The sequence below is a fragment of the Neodiprion lecontei genome, chromosome 1, assembly GCF_021901455.1.
Source record: "Neodiprion lecontei isolate iyNeoLeco1 chromosome 1, iyNeoLeco1.1, whole genome shotgun sequence".
Classification (NCBI taxonomy): Eukaryota; Metazoa; Arthropoda; class Insecta; order Hymenoptera; family Diprionidae; genus Neodiprion; species Neodiprion lecontei.
Genome location: NC_060260.1, coordinates 7,257,721 through 7,275,270, shown reverse-complemented (window position 1 = coordinate 7,275,270; position 17,550 = coordinate 7,257,721). Strand labels below are relative to the sequence as shown.

Genomic DNA, 17,550 nt, shown 5'->3' with positions numbered 1-17,550 from the left:
TACTCTCTCGAACATCGTTCGTCATGATCGACTGGGTTTCCATAGTGCGACATTCTCGCCGACGTTTCAGTGATTACATGTACGCCGTACCGAGTAAGGTGAGGAAACGCAGAAGACCGAAACGTAGCGGTAACTCGGTGTCTTCGTTTTGCGGAAAAAGTCCGAATCGCGTTGACCTCCACGGCAATCGCTCATCTCGCGATCGGTCAAATCTGTGCGGATGCTGCTGGGACAAAGTAAGCTGATTGCAGTCACTAATCGATCCCAAAAATTGATAATTGACGTTCGATACATTAATTTTAAACTGTGTCGCAAATTAGTTAATCGGTAGTAAGGACGAATATCGTAAAGATGTATTTTCCTCTTACGCAATTAGAGGTGTGGCAAGCAAAAGTTTTCAGGAATATTGAAGACCTCGCGAAATGATTTCTCCTCACGTTTCTTCACGCTATACATTGCCGGCTGTATGATGATAATGCTTGACGAGTCTGATTTTTTGTGGCTAACGACTCGGGTTTTGTAGTACGGTCCTTGACGTGGGTTGCGAGAGGCGTCGGTTTGTTCGTTTTTCGTTATTTCTCACTGGTTCGTTCGCGATGCAGTGAAGATAAACATTTCTCATACCCCAATCAAGAATAGCCGCTGCTGTGTTTATTGTTACAAGTTGAACGCCCAGCGATCCACCAGCGGTGGCACGATACCTTCAAAATCTGCGGAAAAAAACATTCTCCGTATTCTTCTCGGTGATTTACGAAATTAATCTTATTCACGGTGTCTGTATAGATAGGTATAGCGGATGATCGTAATTGCGGAGATAATTATTTCGACGCTCCATATTTTTTTCAACTCGATATCCGCACTCCATTTTCCTTCTCCGCGAAACGATCTCACGAAATTATTTTCACCCAATTTATTCACTCCGCTATATGTGTGTACGATATCATCAATCAAGCTCAAACCGTCGTATTTGTTTTGTTTCAATAATTCGATTCAATCTTGTTAAAAGGGGGAAAACACCGTTTCTCGTTATCACGTTGTAATTATATACCTAAGAAGCGAACTCAATTCTTTGAATGAATCAGTGATAAAATCGATTCTACAAGCTTCGTAAAGATCATCACTTCGTATCGAGGGTCCCTATTTTCTTATATATATATATATATATATATATATATATATATATTTATATATATATATATATATATATATATATATATATATATATATATATATATATATATTTTTTTTTTTCGTCGTCATTCAGTGAAGCAAATAAACCGAAACAGTACAGATTCATACAAATCGAATCTCAGCCTTACAACTGCGATTATAATTAAATCCCGTGACGGTAAATCGAAAGGGATTTAGTCCGAGTCAAGTTTTCACTACGTCTAGTCTCGGGACTAGACAGTACAAAGATAAAATAAAAAAAATAAAAACTTGATAGCGAGAAAAATAAAATAAAAATTGACCCGATCGAGAAGCCCACCTGGTACATCCACAGTATGATAAATCCCGGATTTCAAGCGATTAGCCCTGCAAGGGCTCGCCTATTCCTGCCTTCGCAGCCGTATGTTGAAATGCTTTCGCCTCGCTGTCACGTTCAGAATTTTTGGTCACGTATCCGATTGTCAATTTCTATTATTTCCGCCTCTCTCCGTTTATCTTTGTCCCTTATTTTTTTTTTTTTTTTTCTTCTATCCCCGGTGTAAATAATTCACACGATCGTTGTCACGGTATCCGATCAACGGTGAATATCGATCCGATGAATCGAAATTGTGCAAAACAAATTCTTGCGTGGTACACGAATTCCGTATCCTTTCTGAAAGGAATAATAATATTGATCCAAAAAGCCCCGTAAACAGGGTTTGTCACATCTTGAACCGAAACGGACTCTCTCGTTCGGTTATACAGCCGACCCCTTCGGTACGTAATTTTCTCATTGTTCCAGAAGACGAGATTCGCTGGTAGCGGCACGGAAGAACAACTTCCCCCGCCACCATCCCCCGCACAACTGAAGGAGGCCAGCCAATTGGACGGAGTTCCTAGACTGAATTCGGTCGACCGTATTCTTCACTCCGATAACTTGAACAAGGTCAGTTTTATCGCCAGTTTCATTATTTTGTCTCATCGTCGTTTACACCCTCGACTGGATTTGAAAATAACACTTCTTATTTTGTTTTCACACGATCCGTCGATTATTCAAAGAAATTGTGTAATGATAACATTTTTTTTTTTTTCAAACTCGAGTAAATTTTCCTTTGCGATTTTATCACGGACCTTAAAAACAAAGCGAAAATTATACGCGTAATCGTCAGAGTCGCGAAGCTAAAAAAACATTTCACAAGGCGTACGTACAAACTCGAATTATATATCAGCGTAAGCAGTTATGCGCATGTAATAATATACCAACCCTAAATTATCCGCGTTCACCGCCACCTAAATTCAAGTCAGTGAACTCTGGCGAGCTTTAACGTTGCTGGAGAGAGGATCGATGAAGCTCCGCAAGTACGAAATCACGCTGTAATACCGACGCGGTTCGGTAAGCTTGGAAGCTCCGCTTGGCCGTCGCATCAATAATTTTATAAAACAAAACTGGTAAACGACACCGAGTCGTGAAAATTCAATACTTTTTTGAGTATATCGTAACTGGGGCCCGGATTAACATGTAAATACGTATTTGTCATTTGAATCATTTTCATTCCTTATTCAATTTTCCACATAAAGTATATATGTTTGGAGCCAGAAAATGCAGATTCTATTTTCCTTAACTTAGTTTTACTAAATCCATATTATATGTACGTACCTTGAAATTTTTAATACATACATATTTATCCGGGCTCTAGTCACGACCAACAAGCAGTATACGATTTCCGCAAGCTCTGCTTTATTCTGCGATTCACCGATTAACGAATTGTAAATCTACTCGTGTGAGAAGAATATTCACGTATAATATATCGCTACTCCGTCGAGTGTGAAATCGTATCCAATATTACGTTAGTCACGTAGCAATGAGAAGGTTCTCTTTCTCTCGTCGAGTGTCATTCTTTTCCCGTCTCTGCATTCAAGAAGCACTAGAATAACACGACGGAAAAAAGGAAGCTACGGAGTCACGCGCCATTATTTGAGTGAATAAAAAAGAAAAAGAAAAAGGAAAAATGAAAAAAAGAAAGAAAAACAACTTCCTTCAATCCCGAGGAGCACTCGAGGTATCTTTAGTCAATTCCTATCGTCGGGGTGTTTCACCCTTTGGGTTTGGCAACGAGTGTTTCCTGTTGGCGGATCGGCCGGCGATGGCAGCACCAAACATCACGCGGATTTCAGGCTACTGTAATACCGTCGATGAGCCCGCAGCCGATGCTGGCGACACAACACGTGGCCAAACATTCAGTCAGTCAGTCAGTCAGTCAGTCAGTCAGTCAGTCAGTCAGTACGCGAAAGAAACGCGGCTTGTCACCTTCTCGCGAGTGTTGCGGTCGTCGGTCGAACGTTGCCGGTAACGCGAGTGTGGAGAAAAAAAAGAAAAAGGAAAAAAAAAAAAAACCAGAAGTACCAAAAAGCAAGCGACGAAAGTGCAGGTGTAAAGAAAAATCGAAATTATTTTCACACCGCGTTGAAACGAACGATTCGATGAGGAAAAACTGCTCCACTTTCGAACCGGCTTTTTTCACCCCCCCTCCGCACCTGATAAACTAAAGTGCCGAACTAAACCTACTCTGTAATACGCAGTTCGTTGTATTGATCTGCTGTAACGACACTTCGCCTCTTTTCTTCGAGCCACTTTTTCCTCGACGGTTACCGTAATAACACACCGGGCATTGCGAAAAGCGATATCGCGCAATTTTCCGTTTGCCGCAAGCCACTTGTTGGCGAAAATTATTCTCACTCCAGCTTCGAATTTTCCGTTAGTAATTTATCTTTCTGATTGTCTTCAACGTCGTAGATTGATGGCTCGTTGTTGGGTCTGGACTGAATTAACCTGAGTACAAAATCCTGTTCTTTACTTCCGCCTCTGCGCGGAGACAGCGTAAATCGAAATTTGTAAGACAACGAATCGCACTAGCCGTGGCCGGAAGTGGGCTAAGCGGACGTATTTTGGAGCACTCTTAGAGCTCGTTGAATCGATACTCCGAGGCCGTCGTCTTACGGATTACCCACTTGCTTGTTAGTTTATTTGTTTGTTTGCTTGGCCGATTGATCCCCGCTCCATCGCGCATCTCTGATCAGGTAATGACGTCGAAATCTCGTTCAATCGCGCGACACCCTCTCCGGATGTATAAATTGGCGTGGGAGGATTTTACCGACCCGGATACGTTCCGTGAGAGGCTTGAAAATCTAGGGGGAGGCTAATGGAGATCAATCTTGAGCGAATGATTCGAAGAGCTGCCGGGATCGGTGGAAAGGCGAGCAGAAATTTACCTCGCGGTGTAGAAGGTTGTCAGGGATTTTCAAAATGTGGAATATTTTTGAAAATATTAAAATTTCTTACGTAGTATTGGCATCTCTTTTCATAGTTTTACGATTACTGCGACAATGATTCGGTCTTACGATGAACATGAAGCTCTGAAACGAAAATTACAGCTATCGTTATTGTACGCGAAAGTAGAAAAAATTTTAGCCCGAGCAATTATCACAGGAAATAAGTTGTGAAATTTTTAAAACAGAAGCTTGTCGCAAGCCCGTGGGAAAAAAATAACTTGAGTTACACGTAGAAAGTGAAGAAACAGAAAACAATGTCATTGCTTATAGTCAGTTCATCCGCGTCACGGTGAAACTACCGTGTAACATAAATAAATTGTTAAATCGTGGGAGCGATTCAGCATTCTTCGCGTTTGTAATTATCGACTGTTTTATTCTTGCACCCTGTGAGATTTTATGATCAGCAACGGGCAGCAGGATGTATTTTAGTTCAAGGCTACGGCTCCCGCGGTTTGTAAAGTCGCGATAAAACTCGTCGCCTCTATAACGATACGAATAGCGTTTCGTTGCCGCACGATTAATATTGCAGCTTATTCACTTGCCTTCACTTCGATTTTCCTTATCGCGCTTTAAGCTTTATCGATTATATCTTGCTATTTTATCAAAGTTACACAAATTTCACCGGTTGGGGGTCAAAACTTGGGAGGGTGAATATGTCGAATGACCGATACATCGAAATTTCAAACTATTCATCGTTCGCTATTTTATTTTCGCATGTTTGAAATTTCGGTATACGTGCCGTTCGAAATATTCACCCTGGCAAGTTTTGATCCCCACCCATTTCACTACGGTTTTATCGACCAAGGAGCGGAGTTCAAGTCACTCCTTAATTTACCTGAAAAATAAGCCCGAGCGGGGCTATGAAAAATGAAAAATTGTATTTTCACAGTTGAGACTCGTGCAGGGCTGAAATATATAAGCAGCTGCAAAGTACCCGATAAGGTGAAAGGGCATAAATGGAACTCTGATAACGCGAGGGGAAATTTTGACACTTTTTTCGCGAAAGACGACTCGGCATCATTTCAGGGCTGCAGGCCGATCATAAAATCGCGAAGAATTTATGCGCCAGGAAAAATTGACGCTGTGCAGGCTCGCAATTTGTCAGGACATTGAGTACGCGCAAGGAGTTGTAAATCTCAAAGTGAAAAATGAACAATCTGGATAATTAATTAACTTGTCGACTTCTTTTTGAACTGATAATTATAAATTAATCTCAAATTTGAGCAAGTATTTTTATAAAAATTATGCGACTGACTACGAGGTTTCGCAAGATTCATCTATTTTTTAAACATTTCAAACAAGACAAGAACAAATTCTTTTCACGTCGTTTCATCGAACTGTATTATCGATCGAATGTTTGAAGTTTAGGGAATGAATTCATAAAAATTTACCGACAAATTTATTCGAATTCATATTACCAAAAGAATTATTAACGTGCCAGTTAAAGTTTGCGTTATTTTCTGCTCGTTCCGAAGTTTCAAAGTTTCATATCCGCGGTGACATTTTTTGCGAAAGTCGCGAAAACTCTTCTCTCGCGTCTTCTTCCATCTTTCACCTTCCAGTTTTCCTTCCCTGTAACAGCGTTGAGCACAGGATCGAGTCAGGCTGTGGAATAACCGTGAGCCGGATACGATCAATCAGTAAACTTTTCAATCTCCGCAATGTGTGTATATAGACTTTGCACTCGGTCACGTATAAAACAGCTCGAGCAAACCGATAGGCGCAGGCTTTAGAAGCCCCATCCATCACTAATTGAGCAGGTAAAAGCTAAACTGCCGAGAGCCCTTTAAAATCGTCGGAATAATTGCCCCGCGATAATTGCCCGAGCTCTGCAAAAAAAAAAATTTTTTTCATTCTTTTCTTTCGAATCTGGCTTCTTCTGTATTTCCGCGTTATTTTCAGCCTCGAATATCGACTGCCTGCCCAATCGACGATTTCTGCTTCCAAGGCGTACGCAACGCAAAGGCAATGAAATCAACAACTTACCAAGTCGTTCGTTGAATCGTGAACAATTCGACGCCTCGGTTCTTCGTTGTAACGGACGGATTAGGCTAATTGCAAATTACTTTCTGACTCTAACCAGTCTCTCCAGCCAATTAACGTCTCACTGGGAATTCAATTAGCCTAACGGACGTTAATTATATTTTCAGCCTACGTACGCACACAGCACGTTTCTTTGTCATTACGTTTAAGGCTCGCTGATCTTTCGCCGTCTTTCATCCGAATCACGGCTCACTAATCGATACTCTATGTTTATAATTAAACTGTATTACTTTACGTTTCAACTCACCAGTTCTATAATGTATTTCTGACGAAATATTTACTTACTACCCGCATTACTCGGATATCAGTTTGTTATCGTTCAATTAGAATCACTAGAATTGAACCGTTTCACCAATTATAATATTCACATATTTGCAAGGGTCTATCGAATGCCTCGTTACGACGATGAAAAACCATACTTCGCATAGCAAAGTAAAGTTTTGAACGGTACAAAGGCCTTTTCCGCATGTGACGCAGCCCTTAAAACACGGAGTTTACGATTTCGTGACATCCGGGGGATGATAAGACCGTCGCGCGATATCGTCGTCCGAACTGGCCGGTTCCGTTTCGCCGCACCTACACCGCGGAGAACAGAACATTCACGGGGTACGTCAAAATTGCCGCGATTACGTCGGCGAGGTCACGCAAACTACAATATGCCGTCATAAAAGTGAAGGAAAAAAATAAAGGGAAGGATAGAGAAAGAAAGATGGAGGAAAAAACGACTCACTTGCGATACCGCAAGGTACATCAGTATGTGGCAACAGGCGACGTGCTGTTGGAAATATGCGCCTGTAAATCCTCGCGTGACTCTGACGGGTAAACCAAATACTTGCTCGATACGCAAGGGCGGAAACAACCGAGACGACCTTCCGCGACTTGAGTCATCCCCGATAATTGACGTCGATCAAAGCGGTTGACTGACGGTAAAGTTTTCAGGGTGCGGCCAAAAGTTTGTTTTTTTCTTCTGTTCTTTCGAAACAAAAAAAAAAACAAAAAATAAAAAAATGTGTAACAGGTGAAACGGAGAACAAATTTTTGATGAAGATGAAAATTAATTTCCTTGTAGCGAATTAACTTTTGAGTCAGTTGTATTTTACAATAATTATCAATATCATTCGGAAAGTCAGCTTTTTATAACTCGATCGAAATTTTCAAGCTTATCATATATATGGGGAATTCCATGCAAAACCGACCAACGTCTGACCTTCACCATTTTTGATTTGATTTAAAAAAATTTCTGCCATTGTCCCAACTCTGTAACGGTACCCTGAATTTTTCAGATTTTTCATTCAAGTGCTCAATTCTTCATAAATATATATTATTTTCTTAATCTGAGAAACTAGATACAGAAAAGAAAATACAGTTTTTGAGAATTTTAAAAAGGCTATTTTTCAAAATCATTTCAAATATTTACAAATAATTGAACAGTAGTATAAAGAACCTGAAAATATTCAGGGGACTCTGTCAATTTTGTCAATTATTGACAGAAATTTCGTCTAAAAATTAGGTCTTATGTACTTACTGTTAAGAAAATTGATCGGTTTCACTCTGTGAACAATTAAATTAAAATCTGATCGCATATAAATATGATTGAATCTAAAGTTTTGCCCCTGATTCGTTGAAACGTAACAATTTTGTCTTAAATTCCCTCAACACGAGCAAAGAATCTACCAACAACCGTGTTCGCAGCCTTGTCGCGAGTAGTAAAAGGCACGGTATGGTCAGCCCGAGTCGTAGCGAATATACACCCGTCAGGTTCAATATTTGCTTTGCATCGTGTGTGCCTAAACGACGTCGCATATTTTATTATTTCTACCGCTGACACGCATATGCATCGGTCGATCGTTGCTGGTGGAAAAAATTTCAGTCTCGCGAGATGCGAGATATTGAATTTAACAAAAAAAGAAAACAACGAGGGCTCTCCGATATTTCGTCCGATTCTATTCGCGTTAGGTACTCCACATGACCGATGTACAATGGCGATTACGAAGCGCCGTAAGCGAATGTGAATGCCTACCTAACGCCATTATATAGCTTCATGAAAGCCAGTTTAACGAGCCGGCCGACGTGAAACATTATGCGTACTTCGTTTTACGTATTCGTGTACGCGCACTTTTCACGTACCGGGTGTCTCGTCTTTATTTATTTATTTTTTTTTTATTTCATATATAACGCAACGAACTCGCGCTACGGAATAAAACAACGGCTTCGTTGAGCGTAAGGAAACGATCCAACAGGCACAAATCAGAAACAAAACTGTTCTCAGAATAATGATGTTTGTTGAAGCAGCAACTTTATTCATTTTGTGAGATATGTCTTGTATCTGTGTCGACTACTAAATCAGAAGGGGGAGGGGGAGGGGGGGGGGCAAAAAGGGTGATTTCACCAGAATGTTGGTTTCCTTTCACAATGCTGAAATTGAACGTCGACGTTTTTATTGATAAAAATACAACAATGTCGCCATTTGGTCATTCTCGTTTGCTTTATATGTATAATACTTGAATAGGAAAAGGCACTAGAGTCGAATTCCACGAATCACGACTGGCAATTATACTCTAGATTTGAATAAACTCGCACTCTGTTTCACATTCATATGCGGTGAAGTGCAGAAATTTCAATCAAAACGACGCATTTGTCGCTCGTCCAGTATCCCGGTAGAATTAACTCTCGCCATTCGAAAAACCATCAATTTCTCACAACGTGTTAATTCCGAAAGCCGTGATCTGGTACAATCGTTCACGAACACTCCCTCGAACCTTTTTTTTTTTTTTTTTGACCGCGTTCGAATGAACCGCTGCCGTCGTTATTGGTTGCTGTGGGAAAAAAAACGTCTGAAAATAGTGATAGAGAAAATAAAACATATATATATATATTGTAACGCGAAGAGAAAAATCGTACCAATCACACCACGCGATTCTTCATCGTCGTATAAATGAAAATTCAGCTTCTGCGCGACTCGCAGCGACCGCATTTCCCACTTTTTCCAACTTTTGTCATACAGGCTAGATAACCGTGCAGTCGTGCACAGAATACGCGAAGCGAATGTCGCATTTCTAACATGTGGGACAAAATTTTTCACTTATATTTTCACCATGTAACAAATAAGAATGAACTTTCATCAACAGAGTCACGATTTTCACCTGTGTTAAAAGGAATAATATAGCATCAATGAGAGAAAAAAAAAAGTTGAAACCGTATTTTTAGAAGTTTGATTAAAACTCTATCAAGCTCAGTGTTTCGGTGTTTTTGAATATTTAAACGACACTCTTCTCGCTGAATATTCCGCAAATACAAATCCTGAAATTGTTGGCATCGTAGCGAAGCTTTTCGACCGCGAAGTCAGTTTCCCGGTTCGCTGATCAATCGAATGCCGGCGATCTTGGAGTGGTTGGAATTCCGGGGCGCACCTTGCTTACCGCCCGAAAGCTCGAAGAGCTTTCAGCTTTGTCCGCGGAACTTCGCGGCTCTCCCACGGTTCCCTCGGGACTCGGTTACCACTCGGAGGAATAGTATCGTCCCTTTCGGTCCAGATTCGCGCGCCTGGCATCTCGGCAATCTTCACCAGTATACGCCGAATTCGCGCAGCGTCGTATGTCAGTGTTTCCCTAGCTAGGCACAAGAATTTCTGCATAGTTTCGACGTTATAAGCAACGTTTTCGCGAGCGATTAAAAGTCGGATTTACCCGCGTCGTTTTGCATCTCAGCGTTGAATTGTGCGCGTTATGGTTTCGCGTCAAACTTGCAGGCTGGCCCATATTTAAACCACGTGGAGGAGGCGTGCCAGTTGTAATGTAGGTTATGGATGTGGGTTTGTAATGTAACAAAAATTTCGCTTTTGTTACCGAGATTCAGGTCCGTTTGCTGTATATACCCCACATTTAAAATTTTCCTTATTATTTCGATTAATTCGGCTTTTTCCAGATCTTACCACGAAATCAGCGAAATTTCTCTAGATTAAATAACAGAACAGAATAATCGATGGTTCTTTTATCAGAATTGCTTAACCCGCAAGGAAAGTTACACATCAAACAACAATGTCTAATATTCGTGGGTTTCTGTGCTTGAACGCGATTTCATCGAGTCGTGGTTCAAGAGAAAAAAAAAAAAAATAACGATACGTACATGTTTCATAGAGTTTATGATACAAGTTAATCCGCTGAGTAAAGAATTTATGTACCGATTTTAAAGGTGAATGAAACGTTGAAACGACGGTATCACGTATCGCGACTTTAACCGTGAAAAGGCGTAGCTGCACCCACTAATTTACATTCGGCTGCACGATCGACGATCAATCGCATGAACGTAAACCTCTCACAGCCGATAATTTGCTTCACGCAATTGGGTAAGAAAATAACGTTACACACATCCGTTTGGTATAAATTTATCTCGGTTTTTTACACCGTCGCGTCGCGTTTCGTTGTCTGGATTAATCGTGACATTTTTACGTAACATTTGCAATTGATACGACACATGTACATCTTACGTTTAGGATATTTTACATAAATAGACTTTCGAGTAGAGTTGTACAGGCATAAATGTGTGCGCAAGGTGCGTTGGAAACACGGACAGAAATGACACAAACGATTTTCCCACACGCATACGCGACGACGGAACTGTCAGATCTAAAGAGATAATTTTCCCGAGAGCAAGAGAGAAAGATAGAGGGAGAGAAAACATTGATCCGGGCACGCAGTGCGCGCAGTTCCATCTGACACGCGCATTAGCTTCACATGTAAGTTCCGCTGAAAGCCGCGTGACTCCGTTACTGCAGCCGAAAAAGCGATATAACGTCATGTTGCGCTGGACCTGCGCGTTGGCATTGCCGCGAAAAATTGTTGCATTTTTTACTTACTTATTTATTTTCAAACATTTTTTTTTGCGTAAACGAACAATTTCTCGTCAATTCTCATTTGTCTGCGAGTAAAATGATGATTATCGAGTAATTATTATATTCCCGGTGGGTTGATAGAATCGTATTTTTGACAACTTGGAATTATCCCGTTTTGTTTACAAAAATTTCTCGTTTTACTGTTATTAAATATATTACCAGTATTATTTTTCCCTTCTTCTAATAGTTATAGCAGAATTTTTGTTATTTGTTTTTTTTTTTGTCGGTATTAAAAATATTTCGTTTTACCAATTTACAATTAATTTTTGCATCGATATCATTGTCGACTTACCTATACAACGTATTCTAAGGGAAAGATTGTAGAGAAATTGAACGCACTTATCAAATTGATCTTCTTAAACGTATTAGTTAGTGATTATTATAACGTAACAACTTTCGATTAAATCTGTTTATTACTGTACGAATTTCCATGAACCGGCAAAAAAAAAATAACTGTACCGATACGTGATTTCAACGGATTGAAGGTTTGCTACGTTTCTCCATTTTTTTCTTCTTCTTCTCTTTATTCTTCGTTTCAATCTTTTCATTTTACGCACCAAGGCTCAACGCATCGCGTTCGAACGAGTAGTTTTAGTTCACGTATCGATTTGGAAACTACAGTTTGTAGCAAAAATATTTCGTCCATTGGCGATAGTTGACTCGAATTTACCGGCTTCGACAGTAACTTCCATAATTATTGCTTCGGCTTCTTGTTCATCTTCTTTTTTTTCCTCAGCTCTCACGTTCTCTCTTTTTGTGTCCCCGTTTCGCGGCTATAACACAGCTGTTTTCCCGTCGGGGTGATAAACGTCAGGTACTCGATAATTTTTTTACTACCGCGTTCGCGTGTACAAATAAAATGCCGTTTTTATTTTTCGCCTTCATTTGCTTTTTTCTTTCAGTTATCATTTTCTTTTCGTGCAGAATTGCGAAACGGCGAGGATCGGTAGTGCGGGTTTTATTTATACTCCGATTCAATACGTTCGCGGCGTTTCGCCGGTATCCCTGGAAAAAAATCTCGTAATCTTCAATCAACGAACACAAGAAAGTGAAATCATTTGAGCCGCGTTCAAGCCGAAGATACTGTTTCGGTTATTCGACGAACAAAATCGACTCGTGCACATAAAAATAACGAAACCGTGTTTTTCCTTGTTTCTTTTCCTTCTTTTTGTTCCGATTTCGTTTTCAATTATCTTCCCACCGGCGATTTGTGGCCCCATTCAAACTCACCCTTCCATGTAGTATTTATCGCGGAACGATGAAGATTAACTTGGAAAAATTCCCAACGCTTTTTCTTTTTACCATTTGAAATTTGTTTCAATGAACTAAACTGCTGGATGGTGAAACGAAGATGGATTAGAGCGTTTTAAACAGAGGCGAGAAAAGAGGCTGCAGCTCTCGGTTTTCGCGCGTTACACATTTGGCGAATTGATGAGCTCACGAGTCCGTTGTTTTCCAAACAAATTACACACACATACGTACCGACACTCGGTATTGGCTTATAATAGTTAAACCGACTTCCCCAAGTACACGTTCCCCGTGTTCTCATTGCAAACAAAATGACCACGACGCGAAGAACATCGGGAGTAAATTTGCACCAAAGTTGTATAACGAGTCCGTTTATTACCCGTCGTTTAACCGATGAGTGGTTAAAATTCTCCGCGTATCTAAGCAGCGCTAACTCGATACGATCACCGCGAAATTTGCACACCTCGAAGAGCGTTAGTGTCGCAGGTATCAATTTCACTGTATAATTTACCGCAACGTTATACTTTTACGGCGCTATTCGGCTACACATCGAGTGGTCAAACAGTTTTCCCTACGACCTATTTCGAAATTAATTTACCACTCTGTATGCAAACGCGTGCCGAAGAGTCGACGCGCAATTCGTTGGACGATGTACACCAACGGAAATTGCACGCGTTGCTGCCGTTCTACGGCAAATCAAGTTTCAAACTTTTACGATATTTTTCTGCACCGAAAAATTGAATTAAAAAAATTTGCTCAATTTCGTCGGTCGGTTTTTTTAACATGCAAACTAAAATAACCCAGTGTATCAATTAAAAAAAAAAAACTACCTACTCCTTTGTCATTCAAATTGAAATTTACGCGAGTTGGTATATTTTTTCTTCTATTCTACGTTTTTTTTTTTTCTTTTAATACATATCTATTACACACGCGTACGCGGACGGTGCAGAATTTATTATTCGGTAAATTCACGTACGTAGCTTCACAAAGCGTATTGTTGTACGGTTCATCCTTTCGAAAGCTTTATAAATTGGGTGCGAAGTACGCTTTTGTAAATTTAAATTCAGAGTCCGATGAAACGGAGGGAGAGTTAATAACGAATTCTGGATGGAGTATTGAAATAAATGAATACGTCTACACATCAGCGATCGATGTATATATACAGACTCGATCTGTAGTTTGTAAATAAGTTGAAATTCTCAACTAAAGAGCCAGCTGGCGTTACACGTATTTCCTCGTAAATATATTTGCCCAGATTTTGTTCCTCCTCTCAGGGTTATAATGGAAAGGGAAAGTTTACCGATTTGGTAAAGTCCTACAGTGCTTTGTTTTAGACATGATATACTTACCTTATGGACCTGCCTAAATTCCCCAGGGAAACTCTCGTGAACTTTTTATACCTAGGCAGCAGCTTTCCCTCCCTTCTCTGTCTCTCTCTCTCTGTCTCTCTCGAGGAAAGATTTAATATTTAATTTAGCGTGTTTGCGCGGAGAGATCAAGGCCCTCGAGGAGAGGATGAAGGTAGACGAGAGGTAGGTAGGACACTCTGTGAAATTCTAGGGGTGGATTTTGTCCACGGAATAAGGAGACAAGAGTCGCTTAATTAAACCCACGCACTTCCGACTTAATACGTCTGTCCCGTAGCGCCGCCCTTTCCGTTTTCCACCCCTAGCGCCCAACCCCTGGTCTATTTTACACCGTCGGTACGAGGAACGCCTTTATCACTTTTTAACCTGCAGGATACCCGCCGGAGAAATAATCAGCTTTCTCTCTCGCGCCCTCAGTATAATATAAACGATTTAAACCCACGCAGCGGTAACTCTTCGTAAAATGTCGTTGCCCTTTTTATATTCGCTTTAACGCAACCGCTAAACGTGACAATCGTAACGAGAGTCAACGATCAATGAATATTCCTCTTTTTTCGATACTTTTGCAAATAAATTCATACCTGACGCGACCGATTTTGCTCAAAATCCAATCAGTTGCAGGTTCAATATTACGAAGTTGGTGTGGCGAATTGCCACTGATTCTTTTAATCCGTTTACCAACTATCGCCGAACAAAAAATTGTGCATTCTTGTAAATTACGCGCTCACGGTGATTATTCTAATGAATTTTACCCTCTTTTTTAAAAACGCTGAAGTGACAAATTGAAAACAACGAATTATTCGCTCCTACTCCTTTTAATTTTTCAATCACCGAATCACAGTGTGAAACCGGTTTTCAAATTATTTTGCAAGCTTTCGAGCCGTGATTAACTTTTTGCTCACTCGCAATACGTTTGAAATGTACCTAACAATGATTTGACGAATGGATTAAACGAATCAGTTAATTAATTTATTTTCAAATTTTATAATCGAAATCGTGGTTCTTTTGCTTAGCAGCTAATTTCATTAGTATTTCACGTTTGTTTTCAATTATGACAGAATAAGTATCAAGATGTATAATTTTCGTCAAATGTCTGGTTGACAAAAAATGAGATCTCATTTATTCACTTGTCACAACATTCTACATACCTGCGTATTTTGATACCGTCTGCAGCGAAAAGTTATCAGGCTCGTAATGAATTAATTCCGTAGCGCATTAGTCTGCAGGCATCCAATTCACCCCGCAGAGACCTGACAGAGGCTTGATATGAAGCCGATAAAATTGCGATTACCACTTTAATAAATAATCAAGCTGTACGACGCATGTCACGTGCTCGAGACGTCCTACGTGTCTGGCATTGAGTATAGGGTATGTGCGCAGTCGTTTTCTTCTTCTTTCTTTCCCTTATTCTATACAGCTATACACACACACACACACACATGCGCACACACATATATATTTTGTTTTTCTCTTCTTGCCATTTTCCCGACACGTCGTCTCTCTCGGGTAACGCAAGCTTTTTTTAACTGTCGGACATGAAATAGCTAATGACTTTGGCTTGATACGGTGCATTCCTACCGTTCAATCTAATTTTTTTTCAAGCCATCCCTGAATACGCGGGAAAAGAAAGTCTCCCCAGGTCCTGCTTTTAGGTCCTTTGATCTAAAATACGACACGAAATGATACTCGTCGAGTCTCGCGATTGAGTAACCAGCAAAGAAAGAAATGTATATATCTTGCCGAGGTATTTTGTCAGTTGAATGTTTCGCTGTCCACGTCGTTTTTTTTCTTTTTTTTTTTCTCATCTTCATTCCTCGCATTTCAATCTATTTTCACTGGTACAAGTATCTGTAGTTATTATGTTCTCCGTTACTCTCCGTAAATATATCAAAGGCTCCAAAACTACGAATGGAATTATTCATGATCCTCCCCTATAACCGAGATATCAATACGCCGATTTTGAACTGGCATAAAGCGAACTTGTGTAACGACTTTGTCTCTCCGTTGTGAATTTCTACCACTTATAATATAACGTGTATCTCGTACGCAAGAGTGCAACAAGTGACGAAAACCCGACTTTTGCGCACTATAAACGCCGTTGACAGAAGTGTGAAAACAAAGCAATGACACTGTGGTCAGTAAGCAAGGATTGAAAGGAGCTGAAGACGCTCTCCAATTCGTCAAACGGTGAATGTGGCTGATCGTGATTTGTAAAAAGTTGGGAAAGATAGAGTTTAGGAGAGTGAAAAGCTTCTCGCTATGCCCCCGACCACCCCCGGGGACCCAGCGATGTGCTCGTTGTGCCCTCGCGCCAAGAAACAGCAACACCCCAAGAAGCTGGTCCGTTTCGACTCGATCGTCGACACTTTTTCCATCTCCGATTGCAACGCTGCTTCAAGTCAACGGGTAAGAACCTGAATCTCCACTTTTCACCCTCTCGCTGCGATAAATTATCGTTGCTAATTTTTGTTTGGTCGTTGTTCGATGCAATGTAACGAGACACGTCAGTCGTACAGTCAGCCTCTGCTTCTTCGATACGACAGTACAACGAAGATGCAATTTCTCGCAGAACTTGCAGCTCTGCAAAGGAAACTCGTCGGACGTCATTTGAGAAGTATCGAGCTTATATTTGTACAGATCTGTACATAACTTGTTACGTTTGCAATTTGTACCAACAGCTGTGACGGCGCGAACACTTGCGAAGCTGCGTAACTATTTGCTTCGCATTCCATTGCGTTCCAACAAACTGAAAGAAGAAAAAATAAAACATTCCCGGGTGATTTCCAGTGTCGATACGAGGAATATTCAGAGACTAACAACCAATGGAACCCATTTTGGAATACACGGTCGATCGCGAACCACGTTACATCCGTGAATCTTGGAGATAATATACCGCTGATAAAAATCTTCGATATCGAATTTCGCCCGTTGGCAATTTTTCCCCGGCTCGGTTATTTGCCTCCAGCCTCCGGCGCCTTGTACACCTATACCCACGTACACCTCAAAGGGTCGTACGCAAAAAAACGAGGAGTTTCGGTCGCGATAATGTCGAGGCGTAGCCACCCGGCGACGTACCTACTCGTTTATGATAATGCACGGATGTTCGTGGCATACGGAATGACCCCTTGCGGACCCTCGTATGCTCTAGGATCCTCCGCATACGTGCCCCACAACCACCACGTTACCATTACCGTTTCCAACCGTTGCCATCTTTTTACTCTTATTCTCTTTCCATAGTCATTTTAATTGCACGATTTCACGCCGACGTGTCGATGGTACGAAAAGAATTATTTTGAAAAAAGACAACTTTCAATAATATTTATCATCCGAGTCGCAGACGCGATCACTACCCCATTTTTCGATCAAGTTCGACGGTCATATTCGATCCGTGCAATCCGAGGCCATGGTCACTTAATGGTACCGCGGTGCTTTGACCTAGGCAAAACCTAATCACCGAAATAACAAAGGGAACATACCTCAAGTATTGGAAATCTTTGGCCGAAACTTGTTCAGGCAACAAAT

At 40.7% G+C, this 17,550-nt stretch overlaps 1 protein-coding gene and 1 long non-coding RNA gene across 16 annotated transcripts in view; one reads left to right on the top strand and one right to left on the bottom strand.

The window, feature by feature from the left end:
- Window positions 1-17,550, top strand: part of LOC107224692 (disks large 1 tumor suppressor protein) — a 308,249-nt gene that overhangs the window by 162,948 nt on the left and 127,751 nt on the right. For 10 of the 13 annotated variants that reach the window (XM_046733159.1, XM_046733130.1, XM_046733166.1 and 7 more), the window contains one exon: window positions 1,952-2,095. In XM_046733159.1, the coding sequence (XP_046589115.1) occupies window positions 1,952-2,095 (144 nt within the window). Of the gene's footprint in view, window positions 1-1,951; window positions 2,096-15,940; window positions 16,435-17,550 lie in introns of those variants that run through there. The other 3 variants (XM_046733119.1, XM_046733171.1, XM_046733176.1) reach the window with 3 other exon arrangements.
- Window positions 9,237-11,157, bottom strand: LOC124293235. 3 transcript variants are annotated; one of them, XR_006903151.1, is made up of 3 exons: window positions 10,209-11,157; window positions 9,424-10,134; window positions 9,237-9,338 (listed from the first exon to the last, which is right to left on the bottom strand). It is a non-coding gene; the product is annotated as an uncharacterized LOC124293235 (long non-coding RNA). The 3 variants fall into 3 exon arrangements; XR_006903152.1 differs by having other exon boundaries at window positions 9,424-10,474; window positions 10,648-11,157; XR_006903150.1 differs by having other exon boundaries at window positions 9,424-11,157.